The 20584-nt window shown below is 44.5% G+C and overlaps 1 protein-coding gene across 4 annotated transcripts in view; it reads right to left on the bottom strand.

The window, feature by feature from the left end:
- LOC147445060 (ARM repeat superfamily protein) overlaps positions 1 to 20584 on the bottom strand; it is a 178671-nt gene that overhangs the window by 103409 nt on the left and 54678 nt on the right. For 3 of the 4 annotated variants that reach the window (XR_015190076.1, XR_015190077.1, XM_086527548.1), the window contains exon 3: positions 13802 to 13934. Coding sequence is in view for 2 of the 4 variants with exons in the window: in XM_086527548.1 (XP_086383674.1) it covers positions 13802 to 13934 (133 nt within the window). In the remaining 2 variants the exon portion in view is untranslated. Of the gene's footprint in view, positions 1 to 13801; positions 13943 to 20584 lie in introns of those variants that run through there. The other variant, XM_086527549.1, reaches the window with a different exon arrangement.

Below are 20584 nucleotides of genomic sequence, written 5' to 3' on the forward strand. Positions count from 1 at the left end.
CTTATGCCAGTAGTCTACAAATTGATGGCCAAAATGATAGTCAAGGGTATTACGGATTACTTGCATAAAGGACCTCATCAATCCCAGTAAAGTTTTATACCTCGTCGGCACATCACTGACAATTTGGCGAATGTCATCATAGGCATGGAATATGTAAAATACACTCAGCAAGATGTGTTGGTTATGCAAGTTGACATTGAAAATGCTTTTGATACTATTTTGTGGAATTATGTTGCAAAAACAATGCAAAGGCTTGGATTTGGGCCGAAAATTTCGCAAGTAATCTTGCTCCTCTACGCTCAGAGCACTTCTACAGGTCTGTTGGATGGTTCTATCACAGACATTTGGAATCTAGGACATTCGGTCAGACAAGGGTGTCCTCTTAGTGCTTTGCTTTATGCAATTGCTTCGCCCCCCTTGTTGTCACATCTTGAGGCCCGCACTTCCTCGGGTCGTCTGCAATCTTGCACTACCTTCTGGAAAGCAATTTATCTGCCAAGCATATGATTATGACTCTCTTTTCATGAACAAAAACGTTATGGAGGATGTACAATAGATTATGAATGCTCTGCATTTATTTGGCTTGGCACCTGGACTGCATGTTAATTTTCGTAAATCCAAGTTGATGCCTCTGAAGGAATACGGTTGGCATACGCTTCTATGGCGAGGGGAGATTGTTCCACCTTAGACCATAGTACGCCATTTAGAATATCCGATCGTTGGACTATGTCCGCAGCACGAAAACTTGAATGGGTGCTCCAAAGACTGTACTTAGAGCTCACTTATTGGAAATTGTCAACTTGGCCATTGCATGTGCGCCTTGAATTGTCCAATGCATAATGATGGCCTATGTGTAGTTCTATTTGCCACTTTTATGCTAGCCCAACGGTGCCTTGGGTCTCTTGGAACATTTCTGGCATACCACAAGAAAGGATTGCGGTTCTATCTATGGATAAGTTATGTATGCCTAAGCGATTGGGAGGGATTAATATCCTGGATTTACGTCGGCATGTTTTAGCTCGAAAAGCTAGGCTTCTGCCTACGCGGGTGGATCAGCGACACTCATGGTTTCGCATTTATGTGATGGCATTACTACGCAATCTTTTGGTCATTGGAATCCTTTGTATTGGGATGTCATTTTTGGGCAACTGGATGGCCATATTCCGGGTTGTCCCTTCACTTCATCTCTTGTTGCGGATTGGAAAGCTATTACCTCGCACTTATCGTGGCACAGTCGTCAATCTCCTCCAAGAAGCTCACTTCGGTTGGAGAGCATTCATTGAAGCAAGGGATTCTCTTTTACTTTGGTCCAACGTTCTCCTCGACAAGCTTACTTTCTTTCGCAAAAAGGAATCTACCATGTTGATCAAGCGGTGGATACTGTTGGACACGTTCTTTCTTTTCTGGTTGCTGCTCTTCGTTATGAGTTGGGAGTTCATTATCGGTATTTGTGGAAACAAATTCAGCAGCTACTTGCAGATGTTTCTGCAGTGCCTCCACTGCTTGGGGACTCTGCTTTCCGATTGGCATCTCGGCCATATTATGATGGACTGCATATCCGCTGGGTCTGTTTATGCCTCGCTACAGTCTGTTGCATGCATTGTGGCTCATGGAAATCAATTGTGGTCACTCTCCGAAAATCAAATTGTGGTCACTCTCCATATCTTGATTGTGGTAGGAAAAAAACTCTCTCAGAATCACCTACCACTCAAGGAACGCATTTTCTTGTGGAGATGTATGGTGGGTGCTCTATCAGTTGGTACTTTGTTGCATGTATGACGCATTGCTTCCGCTCATTGTGTCCGGTGTCATGGGGCTGATGAGTCTGTCACGCATGTGTTTTGGGAAAACCACTGCTCCTAGACTTTCATCAGGCACGTCTCCTCTGCTCTGCGCCTTCGTTTCCCATCTGGAATCTTTCACTCTGTTGAACGCAGAGATTTTGAATCAATGTAGGAGGTATTTAACAAGTTTACTGAGGAATTGTCTCAAAGAGGGATAGCTCATAATACAATCTCGCTAATACATAAGTTCAGGCAAAAAGAGGGAGAATCCGTTAGATAGGCAGCCTTAAAGGTTGAAACGCTACGTAAATTCATGTGGAAGAAATACCAACTCGATCCCGACTCATGTTAATCTTTATCCAAGGACTGAGAAATGTAGATCTTCAGAAGGATTTGCATATGAAGAAGAGCTCAACTCTAAACGAGTTGACCAAGGAGGCTCTATACCTAGTAGACAATTGTGATGTCTACAAGGAAGGTTGAGGGTATGGGGGTGTGTGTGTTTCATTTATTATAGGGCTACAATAACCACAACTGAATATTTACATATTCAACAAACTCTAGACTCCTGATTCTCACAAAAGATAATACAAAACATCCTTTGTTATTACAGACATTTTGCATTATTACAATATACAAAATCCATCAAGCTTGGAAAATCGTAAATTGGGGGGATGATACAATCACCCATCTGAGCCGGATAGCAATAAATAAAGCAACAGCAAACAAGATAGGCCCTTACCTGCATCCATACAAACAGAGCAACATTTCGTTAGATCTGGCTGCGTATAGACAGGTATCATCAGGTCTAATCAGTTGTTATCCATGTCAATCTACTGAAAACTTACATTATTGCTACACCTAATAGTGCAGACCATAAGGGTCTAAGTATATGGGCCATAGTTTTCCCCTTAGGTCATGACATCCTAGGGGAGGCCAGTGAAGTGCCTAATCCAAATATTTATGAAACATCCCCAAGTCAGAGTACCATTAAGAAGCAGGTTACCCAAACACATTGCATGCTTTTCAAACAATCAGAGAGTGCAGGTGGCCAAGTGGTGTTTTACAACCACCCAATTTGTGCAAACACCCAATGTCTTTATCGAGCTGTCTATCGAAAGACCGAGTGTAGTTTAATGTAGACAATACAACACATAGCTTATCTGCATAGTTCCTAACCATAAAGTCGAGTATGTAAAAAATTTTGCCAGAGTTTCGTTTGAAAAATAGATTATTTTTCAAAAAAAAACAGCATCTCCCAAGGAGACCTTCAACATGAGGATTTGTTACAAAAGATTATCTTTGAAATTAAATCAGATTCCTTCCACAACTTCCTCCTGAATCCCATATATCTGTTTCTAAGAAGAAGCAAACAGTGATACAAGATTTTTAGCACGAGTTGACACAGCCGCAGTATGAGGGACTACAACTCTTACCACACAAAACGTTAGACCTAACTCTACAAATGCTTAAGCATATTCAAAAAAACCATACGGTCATAGGCCAAAACTTAGTGTGCACAAATAGGGGGTACACAAACCAGTGGTTCATTTCCTGTGAGCTCAAAGTAGATCAATCCTTGATCAGCAGAGTGGTCCCAGCTGATGGTGATTCATAAATATATAAAACATCTATATCCAGCAACAATGTTTGTGAATATTATGCAGAATGGAGAAGCCCATCCTAGGCTCATACTTTACTGAAAATAGCAGATTATGATCTTTTTTTTTCAAACTTATTTAGTCTAGCCAGTAAATAAGTTACTTATTGCAAGCCATAGGTTATTTTTACAAATTGTAAAATTCAGGCCGGATTTCCCAGCAGCAAAAAACCATCTCAGCCCGAGTTATTCTAGACCTACCATTCCTTCCACCACTCAACCTATGTTCATATGCCAGACCATTCTTAATACATCCATAGGGCAGGTATACTTAAACACCCTTTTAGTAAGCTCAGAATACGAAACCTTAGTGCTACTTGCTGATGAAGATTCACCACCATATACAGTATCCATAACCACCCAAAAATATTTGTGACCCATATGCAGCTAGGGCACACCTTACCAATTACAGTACAATACATGTCCCAATGATCCAAGTTACCTTAACTAGTTAGTCATAATTTCAAGATTCCCTTAGTTTGGCAATGTAACAAAAACTATGAGGAAGTACCTATGTCAGTATAGTAATGCAACTCAACCAGCAAGTTATTTATACCATGCTAACATCCTGATGAATTTCCACCCAGGTGTAGTTTAGACCAGTTAAGCTATTCCATAGCTCACTACATACGAGATATCACCCAGTCAAACTGCAGCCCAACCAAATGGACTAAGAACCAGGATACATTAAATAGAGGAACACATCGTTTGTAGAAGCCAAGTTATTGAATCCGAGTAAAAGTACAGGTAAGCAACCTGAAGTCATGCTTTTGTCAACATCAATCTACGATTTCAATTTTAGCAACCAGGATAGGCCCTATTTAGCACAATACTTCAAAAGCTCAGACACACCATGAGGTAGCTTTTTAGTGTAAGCCATAGGTTGATACAATGCTATTTTACAAATGGACTTCCAACTAGCTCAATCTTTCTTAGCCTCAGAGATACTCTAGACAAGTCATACCATGCCAAAGCCAGTAGCATGTATATTAGCATGGAATCAATAGAGAGCTCACCTTACAGGATTAAATTAGAATTTGTGCCTTTACTATATAGTCAGAGGAAGGTGGAAAAATAATACTACAACCCATAGGTGCCCTATATTCACTTCCACCAAACAGCACATCTATTGGCCCGCATATATTGAACCCTATACATAGCTTAGCAGGTTAAACTAATGAGTGATCTTATCTTGTGATAGTTTTCAGAATAATCACAGTACCATCACGGCTTTACTAAAATGCAATAGACTAATCCCAACCTCAATCCAACCTACTGTAGACCAAGTAAGGCGAACCAAAGCAGAGTAAGGTGAACCAATAACAGAACCATTGTTTACACCTTTCAGATAGAGTGCCCTATTGAACAGGCTAGCAAGCCTGAGTCATAAGGGCCATGATGTATAGTACGCAGCCCAAAGGTTATGGCTAAAAAAAGAAACAGAAATATTAACCAGAGTAACCTAGCTATTGCCGAGCTAGAATTAAGAGGAGTCTAATGCATAATAAACAAGACAATCAACCATTTCGTTATGTTGCTTCAGAAAACAGGAAAATAATCCAAGTATTCAAGCTACAGCCCTCAAAAAGCATGCTAACCTGCGTAACCTCAAGTTCATTCCCAGCCATCGGTGCTGTTTTCTTAGGCATGTTTGATATTGAAAGCAACTCTCCCTCCACTCTACTCAATCACTTAATGCAGAAAATCAGATGCTAGCGCCAAAGATCTAAGTGAGAAGCACAAAGGGGCTCTCACCTTTATATAGAGCAGGGCTTGTAGGAGTTTTCCAAAGCATTCATGGCGCTACTTCCCCATACTTTGGGCACGTATACCCATGCTGAGCGCTGAAACCGGTTGTACAACAGTGTCTACAATCCTGTAGACTCCCAGACTTAAATAGACGGTGTGGCATAGGCAGGCACAGGTCACCCTCATAGGCATCACCTTGTATGGCCTCTTTTCCCCTTGCGCAGCACCTCAGGGCACGTTGAAGAACGAACTGCGCCATCACTGGGCAGTTTCCAAGTGTTTTTCCAAAAAGTGAGAGCCAGGCTTTTAATGCCCTTGGCCTTTTTTATTTTTATCGGTCCATGTGCTAAGAGAGTATCCTGATTTGAGAGTTTTGACCAGGGAACCTATCAATTAAGCCCTAAGCCACCCCGCATTCCAATCCAATATAGTCATAGTGCAATTAGTTGGAGGTAGCTTGCAGACACTAGGTATAGAATTTTATGCAGAGTTGAGAGACGACCTCATGTGTGTATGTGTGTGTGTGTGTGTGTGTGTGTGTACTGTATATGCAGTCCCATCGGGCTTAGTATAGTAACGAGCCACTACTTGGGTGTGTGTGTGTGTGTGTGTGTGTGTGTGTGTGTGTGTGTGATTACTGGTAATGAGACCGATTGTGAGCATGCCCGGCCATTCGAGACTCATGTATGTGTGTGTGTGTGTGTGCGTGTGTGTGTAGAGTAGATTCAGTTGCTTCTAACTTAGTATAGTATCCATGTAGCGTAAAGAGTCACCACTTGTGTGTGTGTGTGTGTGTGTGTGTGTGTGTGTGTGTGTGTGTGTGTGTGTGTGTGTGTGTGTGTGTGTGTGTGTGTGTGTGTGAGAGAGAGAGAGAGAGAGAGAGAGAGAGATGGGGGGCTTTTCCCGTAGGTTCAAGTAGAAAGAGGGAGAATCTGTTAGAAAGGCAACCTTAAGGTTGAAACGCTACGTAAAATTCTGTCATGTGGAAGAAATACCAACTCAATCTCAACTCATGCTAATCTTTATCCAAGTACTGAGAAATGCAGATCTTCAGAAGGATTTGCATATGAAGAAGAGCTCAACTCTAAACGAGTTGACCAAGGAGGCTCTATACCGAGTAGACAATTGTGATGTCTACAAGGAAGGTTGTGGGTGGGTGGGTGGGTGGGTGTGAGAGAGAGAGAGAGAGAGAGATAAAGTAAAGATGGGAGCACAAGGTAGACTTGGAGATGCTTGATAATAGAAACTTGGAATGAGTGAATACAAGGTTAAACTTATAGGTTCATTGGCCAGTGATACATCACCCAGTAGGTCACTTGACCTAGGTGTAAATGTAACATGGAGTTGCATGGAAAGTCACATGGTTTTATGCCACATGGGGGGGCTTTTCCTGTAGTTTTAGTCATAGGAGAGGAACCAGTACTCATGGCTAGGGTTACCCAACAACTATCATACCATCCCAGTCTCCGTTTGAGGTCTTCTTCAGTTGGGTCAGATTTTGAGTTTTGTGGACCATATGGCACCAGCGTAACTCTCGGATGTTTCATGCATTAGAAATTGACCCTTTCCCTTACTTCAAGTTTTCGCTTGGACAAGCCCTACATTATGGTTATGATGTGGGAGACATCTCTCTTGAAGCTTACAGGATTTTCTTTGAGTGTTTCTATCTTTCGGAGCATCACAACGCTCCGTCTATTGTATATTTTTACTGTGGGTTTTCCTCGTTCTAAGGTTTCCCACTAGTAAATTAAATCATGACTTACAAAAAGATGTGTGTGTGTGTGTGTGTGTGTGTGTGTGTGTGTGTGTGTGTGTGTGTGTGTGTGTCTCCCGGATCGCCTCAACAAGCAATCTCTATGTCTCCTCAACTCAAGCAAGAACAGACCCAAGCATCTTTGATCCTGGTATCCCATAACTCTCCAAAGTGGTCCAAAACCCTCCCTGAATAAGCAATGGAATCACCTACGAATCTCATAATATGAGGTCATATGTAATGCAGCTCTCTCTCTCTCTCCCTATGGCATACACGACATACCCTGGCCTCAGCCAGAACTCCTCTATATATACATAGATGAATCCCGGATAAGCCCAGATTCACCCTTAAAGGAAAGTGCAAGGTATAGACCCATTGTAGTCACCCACAAGACAATATAACCATCAGCTCCATCATGCATAGTATTGACTAAATACCATGACATCCCCACTTACGTCGTCAGTGCCCAATAGTGGGTGTAGAACTAGGTACTAACATATGCTCCCAAACACAACACACAACACACACACCACACACACACACACACACACATGAGCATACATCAACACATAGATGAGCATATTGAGTTTCTGTCATGACTCCGAAGATCAAGGGCAGACTCAGCCATAATGAAGCCTAGCACTAAAAGAATCATTAAATAGGATAAATTAGCACAAAAAAGAGGTAGTTGATAGGGCATACGCACCACGAAAGATAGAAAGAATTAGCACAATATCAATTGGTCGTAACTCGGACAAAAACTTCACAATGCGAAGTTAGCATGTCCGCTATACGACTAAAAAATATACATAGATGAATCTAGGATAAGCCCAGATTTAGAACTCCTCTATATCTACCTGTCTCAATCTCAAGCTAGTGTGAGGATGTGCGTATCTAGCCAATAGCACACCGCACCCCATATGATAAATGTGTATCCATATAGCTTGGCCTGACTACAAAGCCATCTACCGTGAGTTGGAGAAAATGTTCTCTGTAAAAACTATCTTCATACCTAGCTCTTGAGTAGGTACGCGGCCTTCGAGGCTATGGCAGCTCGACTCCAACTTGGACAAGCTTTGATACCACTTGTTGGGTTGCGAAGCTAGGGTGAATGAAACCGATGGGTCACTCTTATGTCCCGCTCACAAGAGAGGAGATCTAGCCCAGACGCCGTCGGGATGGGCGTCCAGTGTCCAGGCGGAGGTAGTGTGAACACGGCCAGTGTGGCCGGCCATTACTATAAAGGGAGGCCAAGGCCCCATTTGCAATTATCGACCCCCACAGGCAAAGTGCCAATGGTTAGCCCACGAGGCTAGGTGTGCGCGAGGTCACCTCGAGGAGGTGAGGCCGGGTGGTATGGGACGCCGCCCGGTCTTACAGGTGCAAGCCTACGTCTCAGACGCTGGCCCCAGCACGGGAAAGCTGCCGGATGGTGGCTATGGTTGGGTGGTTCGTCCGACGCGTGTCTGTAGGCGGTCCGTGTAGCCGGGAGATCCACTCTCCACGTTCGTTTCATGGTATCCCAGCCGGATAATCACTGTTTTACGTAATTTTCGATGAAATAACTGTTTACTCGATTATTTTCTTCTCATAAGCTTGTGTGCAAGTGAAATTTAATGTGCTTTTTGCTGATTTTTTATGAAATTCAGCAATCTAGCAGGTGCAAGTGCTGAAAACTGGAGTTTTTTTGGCGAATTCTATTGATTTTCAATGGACATCGGAGGATTGTTTATTGAATTGCTGGTTTTAGATTGAAATTCAGCATGCAGTAAAATATTCCCTGTACTCTTCCTCTGTGCCTGTGCGAAGCACAGAGAGAGAGAGAGAGAGAGAGAGAGAGAGAGAGTTACCTCTCCCTTGTTTTCTCTGTACAGAAGCAGGTCTCTGTTGTAGCAATGAAAGAGAGAAGCAGCCAGTGTGATTTGTTTTCTGACGTGGAGGGAGCAGCCAACGTGGGGTTCGAGAGTGGAACCAACGTGAGATTGTTTTTTGTGAAGATCTCGTGTTGGGCACAAGCATGCACAAGCCCCTTCTGGTTCTACGTGCGCTGATCCTCTCTCTCCACGCGTCGTTAGTCTGGCCAACGCTGCCTTCGCAAATGAATTCACGCTGCTGGTCTCTTTTTTACCGCTACCACTTAAGCTTGGTTTATTTAATCAAGTGACCCTTTATTTTTTCAGTGTGGCCAGGACACCTTGAGTTTTTAAAAAGGGTGTGAAACCTACACAATAAAAGAACCCACTTACAGAGACTTGAAAGTTTGCAGAGAGTGGAAAGTTTAACTCCCCTGCTTCTCTCCCACCGCTTCTCGCTCTCATCTGTTCCCGCTCACGCGCCCTTGCCGTCACCTGCACGCCTCTGTATGCTGGTCGAGCGTGGAATTTCATCTTTTCGTGACGCGAAAAAACCGGATTCAGACGAATTTTGATGTTTCTCTGAGTTTTCCGTAATGGAGTCCTCCAGTTTTGATTTACCTGACGAGGGCACTCCAGGTAAGAAATTATTTTCTGTTTTTGTACGCCATTTTCAAGGAATATAAGCATTAAAATTTGTCATCTCGAGAGACTCAGTGTGGCCTTTTGATACTTGTATTTTACTCCCAAAAACATAGCTCAAACGACGACTGTGATGTTTTCAGTGAGTCCACAGGTCGGACGAATCACTCAATTCTCTGGTGAGAAGAGAGAGTGTACAGAGGTTGCAGTTAATAATTGGCTTCGCCAATGGACTACTCATGTTGATTTCCATGAAAAATCAGATACACAAAGGAAGCAGATGCTTCCTCGGTACTTGGAAGGGTGCCTCACTCATCTGGTGGTGTAACATGACAGAAAAACCCGCAACGTGGGTTGATTTCTGTGCGAAGTTCTTTGATCACTTCGCCCGAAAGGGTCCGTTGAAGGCATACGCTAGGCTTCAGAGCCTGTCGATGAAAACAATGTCATTTGACCAATATACTGCCGCCTTCAAGGAAGCCCTCTACCTTACTAATTTGGACTCCGAACATGTTGTCCACATGTATATCCTCGGCCTACATGAGGAGTACCGTTGGGCATTACTCAGAGGTAAACCTCCGACAGATGTCGAAGATGTTGTGGCTAAGGCCACAATGCTCTACAAGATAAGAGAACAAAGTAATATTGTACCCACCCATCCACTGGCAGCCTTTCCACCAATCAATATCCAAATTTTTGGTAAGCTCATTTCAATTTGAAATCCATCATTTAGCACACAGTTCATGCACTAATTGTACTTTTAACACCAAAGTGTTTGATAAGCACGATCTTCTCCGTTTCCCCGAGAAGATCAATGGTCACGACGTGACTGTACTCCTTGATAATGGAAGCTCACGCAATTTTGTGGATGCAAAATTGGTGCAGAAATTGAGCCTGCAGACGTGGGACAGTGACCGTGAGTATCACGTGAAGATGGCTCGTGGCGAGGATACGGATATATGGAATCGGATGGTTCCAAATTTGTCGCTCGAGCTGGCTGATTACAAAGAGAGCCTAGATTTCCACATCATGCGTCTGGATAGAGCAGATGTCATTTTAGGAATTCCATGGTTTTATGATAAACAAGACTCATTGTATATAGATTATGTACATCACTCTCTTGTTTTTGTTAAGCAAGACATGCTGTATCTGTGTCGCTTTGTAATCAAAAGTTTGTAAATAATGGTTTTGCAATACCAGTTGTTAGTGCTTTGGAAATGTATAAAGAAACAAAGTCTTCGGATGTTGACTTTTATCAATGTGTACCATCTGCTTGGTTTGATTCGTTAGTGCTTGGTACTTCTGTCACTGAATTTCGTAAAAATGTTTCATGTTCCTCTGTTGAACTTGCGGACTCTGACGAATCCAACCTTATCCAAGAAATCATGACTGATTTCAAGGATGTTTTTCCTGATGATCTACCTCCTGGCTTGCCCCCTTCGAGAGGAGTAGATCATGGCATTGAGTTGTTGGCTGGTAGACAACCCTTCTCAAAGCAACCCTATCGGTTGAGTAAAACCGAGGAGGACGAGATTCAACGACAGCTGAAAGATTATCTCGACCGAGGTTTGTTCGGCCAAGTAAATCCCCGTGGGGAGCGCCAGTGTTACTTTCTCAAAAGAAGGATAACACTATGCGCTTCTGTGTCGATTACAAAGGGTTGAACAAGCTCACTGTCAAGAACAAGTATCCGCTCCCGCGCATGGACGATCTGATAGATCGGCTCCATGGCACATTGTATTTTACGAAGATAGAAATGCGATCAGGCTATCACCAAATACACATCAAACTGGAAGACGTTCCCAAGACAGGCTTCCATACGCGTTATGGTCACTACGAGTTTTTGGTTTTCCTTTTGGTTTGAATGCTCCAGCTACGTTTCAGCAGATGATGAATGATCTGCTGAGACCATTTTTAGGCAGCTTGGTTGGTGTATTTCTCGATGATATCTTGATCTATAGCCGAAGTTTGTCTAAGCACTTAGCGCATATACGTGCTGTTCTCGAAGTACTGAGAACTGAGAAGCTTTACGCTAAGTCTTCTAAGTGTGAATTCTTTAAGAAAGAGCTTCTGTACTTGGGTCACATCATTACTCGCGATAGAATTCGCATCGACCCTGAAAAGTTGGATAAAGTACGAAATTGGCCCATTCTGAAGAATGTACGCCAAGTAAAGTCCTTTTTAGGCTTTACTGGATTCTTTCGCAAGTTTATCAAGGATTACTCTAGAGTTGCTGCTCCGCTTACGCAACTTTTAAAAGGAGGGTGAAGGGACCGAAGACTTCGGGTCCTCATCGTAAAGGTAACCCCCCTGTTGTCTGGAATGAGCGTTCGACGAGAGCTTTCAGACGCTAAAGCACTTGGTGACTACTGCGCCAATATTGCACATTGTGGATCCTAGCAAACCGTTTGCAGTTGAGACGGATGCTAGTGATTATGCCATTGGTGCGGCATTATACCAGGATGGACGTCATTGCATTTGAAAGTAAGAAACTTTCTGATGCTAAGATGCGTTATCTAACGTATGAGAAGGAGCTTTATGCCGTAGTCCACGCCCTGAGGAAATGGCGGCATTACTTGTATAGCTCTACGTTTGTTGCATGCACAGATCATCACTTCTTGCGCTATATCTGTGATCAAGGTGATCTCAAAGACCAGAAGGCTAGATGGGTTGAGCTTATGCAAGAGTTTGACTTTGAGATCCGTTATAGAAAAGGATCCAGCAATCGAGTTGCCGATGCGCTCAGCAAGATTCCTGAGATTAATGCCTTGTTTATGGCTGAAATCTCAACGGATTTCTCTCTCTCTCTCCGACGGCCATTTTTGGCAAGATATGGAACGAGGTCGAAGCGGGGCATGACTCGCGTACAGGCTTGGGTGATCCGGAGACCCAAGTGAATTGTGCTAGAGAGACGAGATAGCGACAATATTCCATTAAAGGTGGACTATTGTTCATAGATGAAAAAGTCTGCGTGCCGGAAATCGCTGAGGTTCGACAAAGGATTTTGTGCGAATGCCACGATGTTCCTAGCGCTGGGCACCCAGGCATCCATAGAAGTTTGGCTTTGCTCATGCAATATTTATATTGGCCAAGAATGCGCTCTTACATAGAGCTATGTGAAGAGATGCGCTCAGTGTCAGGTCAATAACATGGAAAACCAATCACCTTCCAAGTTCGACTGACGAACCACCAACATAACCCTGTTTTGATACTTTGTTTGTAAGTGATTTCTTTAATTGGTAAACGCTTTGTTTGAGAATATTGTTTAAAATCCTTTGAACTTGTTGGCTATTAATTGAATTAATTTGGATTTGGAGAGTCCCTACTCATTGTCATGATTGTTTGTACAGATGGATAAGAGTCACAACCAACCCGAGTGTAACACTAAGACAAAATCCTTAGACCCATTATGGCGGTCACTCTACACTCTAATTAAGGATTGAGCTAATCGTCTTCACAATGGAATGGTGTTCCAAGACCCAATATGACAATTTTCACTAAGCGGTTGGACGCACATCCCCAAATTCGCTCTACACGATATTCGTAACACTTTGGTTATCATTCTTAAATCATTGCATCTATGGGTTGCAAGCCATTTATGTGCAGCATAGCGTTGGGCATGGCATGCTAATAGTGTCTACTCATACTTGGTTCCAACGCAACTGAAATCGCGAACGATTACTTTCCTCTAAGAGGGGGATACGTTACAAAATGATGTCGTTTCATTAAGCCAGTGCTGGCCCAAACAGCACAAGTGTATAAGACAGCCGCATTAAGAGCCTAAGACCCAGCCCAAGAGCCCGTAAATTGTGGCGCAATTCGCCACGCAAATTACCGCAGGCCATAAGGAAAATGCTGATGTGGCGAAAATCTAAGCTATGTTTGTTTTTGGGTGAAAATTTCTGATAGCAAACATGCTACCTGCTTTGGAGCAACAGGTTTAAGTAACATGATTGTCAAAAGTGATTTTAGCCATTTGTTAAAATAACAATTGACTTTGAAGTTGCTTTTGGCAATGTGCCACACACCTCTCTCTGGCTTTGCTTGCGCCTATACATGTGCAACTGATGCTTATCTAAAAAATTTGGCCAAAGCTCCATTATAAAGCCAGATTTGTTGTCATTCTACTTGTGGACTCAATGAGACAACACATCCACAACTTCGCTAAAAGTTGATAGGCCTTGTGATGACTTTACTCTGATGTTTCAATAATGACCAAGGAAATAATTACAAACCTCAAAACACATGAGGAAACAGCAAATAAGCAAGGCATGTGAGTTTCGACATCATGCACGGTCTGGTCTCTTGAAAACATTATAGTGAAATGAGCAAATTCACAGACCTCCAGATAAAAACTTACTTCTCGATGGTTCTCTTGGGGACTCTGGCTGCAATGAAACAGAAATGGTAACAGCTCAGGCCAATCTCCTGCTGGGACAGCATGCTTCGCAACAACGCTAGCCACATTTGCACTTGCTCTTTGAACCGGTGGGCTGTGCATGTGAATATCATAATTAAAAGCTTAAATGACAGAAACCCACAAGCAGGATGCAATAAAGAAAAGCATTCTTGAAATTAAACCTGCATAAGAATACAAGCGCATACAAGACATATACATATATAGGTGCATCAATAAAATATTTGAACAAGTATATTCACAAACCATGTGTCTGCATCTGTGTGTGTGCATGTGCGCGTGCACGCCCACGCGCACGCATTGTAGTGTCTTGGCGTTCTGAGGAGCTTTTGCTCACCACGCTCCACAACTACATTATTTTTCATCTTCCCTAGAATTTGTGATTTATCATTTTTTTTTGGCTTTAACATTATAAAACTGTTTTGGCTGTCACAAACTACTCATGTGGCACTAATAGAAGACCAAGCAACTTACTGAAGACGGCCGAGGGGCCTAGAACCTTAAATTGACCACTGATAGGGTTAGGATTCAAATCCTATCCTGACCAACTTGCAGATCCCGGCCGAGGGGCCTAAAACCTAGAAGAAGAGACTAAACTCAAATAGCGTAAAAAAGGATGACGTGGCAGCATTGTACGGCCAATCCGGAAATCACGGAAAGTTGAGTGACATGGCAGCACGTATTTGAGGACAGCCCTCTAGGCACCAGATTTTATCCTGGGATGCTTTTGGAGAAGAAGCTTTTCATAGCCTGGCTTTGAAGAGGCCAAAGGCCTTTAAATATGTACAAGGGAGGTCACTCTCTTGCATTCTACCTTGCGCAGAAACAGAGCAGTGTTCCCTGAACCTGTAATTAGTCGAAGCAATATAAAGAAATACCGAAAGGCGCGCCAAGATTTGGGGCCAATGCAGTCTGGGAGTGAAACTCCGCCACTCACTCTCTCTCTTCTCAAGAAATACCTAAAGGCGCGCCAAGATTTGGGGTCAATGCCGGAGTGAAACTCTCTCTCTCTCTCTCTCTCCCCCCTTCCCCCCTCCTCTCTCTCGCGCTCGCCTCCCCCGCCCCCCTGTTGTCCCCCTGCAACGCGCTACACAACATTAGCAAGCAGCGGCAAGCCAAAAATTAAAGCTATTAATGGTGATAATTGCCAAAGAGGACAAATAAAGGTACGCGAATTCTAAAATCGCCAAAGGATGCAGTGCGCAAGGGCCATGTGCAGCTGGCAAAAGTATGCAAGGTACGTGAGCGACTAAGGTTGATCTCTCTCTCTCTCTCTCTCTCTCTGAAGACTTCTGACTACATTGACAGGGACGGGGATAAAGGTGCACAGTTGGCAGGGACATGGATTCCACTTTTGTTATATGCAGACGATATTGTGTTGATCTCAGAATCCCCAGAGGGAATGCAACGCCAATTGGATGCTTTGCATACGTTTGCCCACGAAAGTGGTTTGTCTGTCAACCTTGGTAAAACCAAGGTTATGGTGTTTAATACCACTCCACAGTGGATCAGGAGATCAGCACCTACATTCACATACGGCCAGGAGACTGTGGAGTACACAAACGCTTACACTTTACCTTGGAGTGGTTTTTACTGGACCCACATTCTCACTCAGAAGAGCAGCAGAGACCAGACTGACTAGAGCCCACGCAGCATTGGGTAGATTAGAGAGGATGTGTTCGCAGGTTCAGTTTCAGGAACCCCGGACGAAACTCTGGCTTTTTGACACCTTGGTGGCCTCAACATTGCTCTATGGGGCTGAGATATGGGGACCTTCATTGGATCACCACAGGAGGCCGGGTCGCACAGACGGATGGGGGAACATGGAGAAACCTCTCGTCTCTATGATCTTGCGGCTCATTAGAGCCAAGGCATCAGTACCACGGGCCATTATCCGAGCAGAGCTGGCGGCTCCCCCACTGGTGGTAGAGGCGCTCACCAGATCAGTCTCCTTCATAAACCGCACATGGGAACTTCCCAGAGACAGATATGCTCGCATAGCACTTGAGTCCTCTCGACAGTTAGCCATACAAGGAGATACAACATGCTGGTATGGGGAGATGACATCATGGTTTCAGGCGCATGGGTTCAGCATAGACAGGCTGCCACCGTTCCAGTACTCATTGGATGCACCATCTCTCATTCTTACACAGTCGGAGATCACCAAGCTCATCCGCCAAGACCTGACCCAGCTAGACACCAGGAGGACATGGATACAACCAGCACAAGAACTGGGCACGAAGATGGCTTTCTACAGAGACCACCTTCTCCAGCTTACGGAAGATGGTTTTGTGATGAGACCCAGATACATGGATACCCACCTGTCTCATGGGATACGATGTGCTATTGGCCAGTTACGCACATCGTCTCACCAGCTGCGGATTGAAACCGGGAGATACAGCGGAGTACCAGCAGAGGCCAGGACATGCCCCTTGTGTAACATGGAACTTGAGACAGAGCTGCATTACACATGCCGTTGCCCCGTCTACTACGAGATACGAGGCCGCTTCCATTGCTTGTTCAAAGAGGGTTTTGGACCACTCTCAAGAGTAATGGGATACGAAGATCAAAGATGCCTGGGTTTGTTCTTGCTCGAGCTGCGCAAACACAGAGAGAGCCTGATGAATGGCGAGGCTAACCAGTCTCAAAGACAGATTACAGACTTCTTCAGAGCAGACACGGGACAGCCGCAAGAGCCACTCCCACAACAGAGCTCACCCCCGTCTCACACCAGAGGCACACTGATTGACCGAGCGATTGAACTGGGGAAATCCACGCGCCCACGATTGCGCAAGACTACACAACATCGACGGAGGCTACGTCAAAAGATTCAGAGCACTCTGGCCAGGCATGCACGACGCCCGGTCAGACTACTAACCATGGAGGAAATTGATGAGATTCGCCAACGACCGATGCTAGATCTTTTGTGATTCAGCTATCCCAGCTAGCCGCCCATTTTTGTTTAGTTTTCGGCTTAGCTCACATCGACCAATCTAGAATCCCATAATATATATCTTTGTTTTGTATTGTTGATTAGGTTATTTTGTTACTCTGACTTTGTATCAGATCCACCACCTTGTAACTTTCTGGTCTCATAGGTCACTATGGCCTTTTGAAGACGTTAATATAACATTTCATTTCATTTCTCTCTCTCTGTGCGTCGCCTCTCCATGTCTCCCCCAGCTCCTGGCGGCCCTGCCTATACAAGGTAACACACCTATGTGAAAAGATAGTAGCAAAAGATGATGGAACACCCACCAGGTTCTTGAAGGCAACTTTCATGCTCACACACAAACGGCTCATAGAGATGGAAAAAGAGATGGAGGAGTGGAAAGAAGAGATGAAAGGTTGGAGGGAGGAAAAGGCAGTTTTCCTCCAAAAGCAAGCTAGCAAAGAGGAACAATGAAAAGCGGAGAAGGAGGACATGCGGGCTGAAATCAACACGCTCAAAAGAGAGGTATCGGCCCTTAAAAAAGAGCTGGCTGAAGTTAAGACAAGAGGGGAACTCGAAGAAAGAGAAATTCAGCCCTCAGTGATCGAAGAGCTCAAAGTCATCAGAGAGCAAGTGCATGCGATCAAAGAGGATGAGAAGCAACCTGAAGCAAAGACGTCTATATGGGTGGAGGTGATCACCAAGACGCTAAAAAGGATAGATGAAGCGTAGAGGTGGATAGAGGTCGGCAAGAAAGGAAAAGGGAAGGAGGCATCAACCCCCACACCAATCATCATCAACATGACACTAGAGGAGGAACAACGCAGACGTTATACATGTGAGAGTTACAGGTCTAAAAGATCGAGATAAACTCGAGGAAGAAGTAAGGGAGCTCATGGAGTTGATGGGAATAGACAAACCAACGCACACAAAGGCATGGAGAGTCGGTAAAAGAAGTGGAGGTGTTGGAGAGACATCGAAGGAACGTCCTCTCGTTTTGCGCTTTCCCGCTATTGAGGCGAAGAAAGAGTTTTTGAAGAAAAGGCCCACATTAATGAAGACAGGCATATTCCATGGCGATGATCTTACTCTATCACAGCTTGCCCACATGCAAGAAGTTATGCCAGAGATCAGGGCAGCAAGGGAAAAAGGAAAGATAGCCTTTTATTGAGAAGAGAAGGTGGTCATTATGGAGCCACGCTCCACATGACAATTGGAGACCTATGGGACTAAACTTAAAATAGTAGTGTGGAACTCCAACGGGTCTCTCAAGCTTAGTGTGGGTGCCTTTGAGGACAACTTTAGAGACAGAGATAGTGTGTTCTATTGAGAGACTCACTAGGCCCCGGGTCAGATGATGCCACATGTGATTGGATATAGATGGCAGACGGCTCATAGAGTAGATGCTAGACCTGAGAATGGGAGTAAAGGATCAGCGCCGCCCGGGGGGGGGGGGGGCTACTTTTCAGGGAAGATTTGCAATCGATTGTACATATTGTTCGGAGAGACGATCGTGCCAGGTACATGTAGGTGAGATTGAAGGCTGACGCGGGCAAAATTCTCTAAATTGCCATATGCTACTTTGCTCCAAGTACATCAACCTATCTGTCACCTAGAGAAGAGTCTCCTTTCTCCGTGCTTGATGATGACACATGCGAGTTCTCTAGGGATGGGGACATCATTCTCCTAGGGGACTTCAATGCCCGAATGGCCAACCATTAGACAGTCTGCTATGATACCCTGGAGAAGATGTTGAGGTACACCATAGACATGGGGCTGGACAGACGCTCACAGGATACAGAATGTACAGAGTATGGGAGATACTTGCTAGATATGGGGACCGCACATGGGTTAGCCATACTTAATGGCTTGAAGGGATTCCCAACAACCGTCGGGTTTACTTGCTTCCCACGTCATCACGAGGCTAGCACAATGGATTATATTATGGCCACACCGAGCTTTCCTTCCCATATTGAGGACTTCAAAGTTGGACCCCGGCCCATTGGAGTAGCAGAGGACCGTGCCCTTTTGGCATTGGATATCTCCTTCCAGTTCACCACAGCTCAAAGGACACGAGAAGGGGGTCCTACAAGATATACTTTCACTTTGGAGACGGACTCTGTTTACATGGATGGGATTATAGTCGCCTATGCCCATAGGATACAGGGCAACCTTTGGAGGATCTCACTCATATTCTGACAAAGACTCTACGGGATGCGGCTAGGGAGGCTTCCACATACATAGCCCAAGTAGAGACGACGTTCTCGAACTAAGCCCCAAACAATTGGTATGATGAGCAGTGCAGAGATTTGAGAGCCCGACTACACAAAGAGGTTTCTCTGGGAGTCATCACCCATAGACAATCGCGTATTGTGTTCCAGCGTTTAGTAAGTCGAAAGAAGAGGGCCTTTCTGGCAAGCCTTGAGCAGGAGTTTTCCCAGCTATTTTTGAGTCAAGATTCGGCTAAGGCTTGGCGGCTTCTCCCGCTCTAGCTATTACTTCTCCTGAGGTTTGGGGCCAATATGCAGCTTCCCTATATACAATGTCATGGCAGCCACCTGTACTGGATCCACCAGAGCCATGCCCACATGCATACGTCTTTTTTACAGCAGCAGAGATGGTAGGGAAAGCCATTGACAAAATAAAGCATGGGAGAGCTTATGATCATGAGGGGTTAGTGGCCGAGCATTTTAATTCATGCCAAAGATATGCTTGCCCCGCTTCTAGCTATGATGTTCAACAGTGCTATGTGTAAGGACCTACCTGAGATTGCACACTGGGTCCTGGCAACATCTGGTACACTCGGGGCAACCATGAGCATCATCGGCGGCCGCGGTGTCTTTGCGGCTGAAATCTGCAGCAGCCCATCCTTCTTGCTAGCGCTGGCCTTTTCTCTATGTCGTGAGAGTGTGAGAATCTGCTTTTGTAGCTCCTAGCAGCCGGCAAGAATAGGGGCCGTCTTGCTGGCGGGAATAGGAGAGGAGGGGCGGAACAGCTGGACAAAGGGGGGTCGCTTGCATCATCAGCCAGAAGGAGAGAGAGAGATCGTACACTGCTATAGAAAGGCAGCGCTGGTTTTTTTTGTGATTTATTTTAAGGGTGGCTGCCCACTTATTAAGTGGGCGTCCGGTCTATTTTAAAAATGGTATGAACCTACCTAAAAACTCAAAAAAACCTTATAAGTTAAAAACAATGCTTACATAGCACTTCCCAAGCGTCCTTGAGTGCAACCACATGCACGAATGCAATGCAGACATAGACTTCCTTGCGGAAAAGCATCTGCCTTTCCGAAAAGAAACCCGCTTTCTCAGAACGCATGTATTTTTTTCCTAAGTTTCCTCTAAACCCATCTTCATTCAAGTGCTTGCCCATTCCTTGTGCATAAATCTAACACAGTTCGGAATTTCTTCCCAATTATGGAATGTTCCCTTTCCGATGCCCCCGTGACCCACCTTGTGCGCATCAGGAATACCCGGAAAAAAAACGCAGATTTTAGGAGGGGTTTCTCTACTCTTGATCACATCGTGACTCTACAAGTCATTAGTGAGGAGGGCACGTCACATGGGAAACAGATATATTGTAGCTTTGTGAACTTCCGCAAAGCTTTTGATACAGTACCCACAGCTAGGATGATGCGGCGATTGCAGGTCATGGGGGTACTCATAGAGCTCATTTGGGGGATTATGGCTTTATACCGATCCGTTGAGGGGCACGTATGAAACCGGCATGTTCAATCCAAAAAGGGCGGTAGACTTTACTTTAAACCTTGATTTAGCTTTCACCCATTTAATTTG

This window comes from Adiantum capillus-veneris, chromosome 13, assembly GCF_014529385.1.
Source record: "Adiantum capillus-veneris isolate H3 chromosome 13, ASM1452938v2, whole genome shotgun sequence".
NCBI classification, from domain to species: domain Eukaryota; kingdom Viridiplantae; phylum Streptophyta; class Polypodiopsida; order Polypodiales; family Pteridaceae; genus Adiantum; species Adiantum capillus-veneris.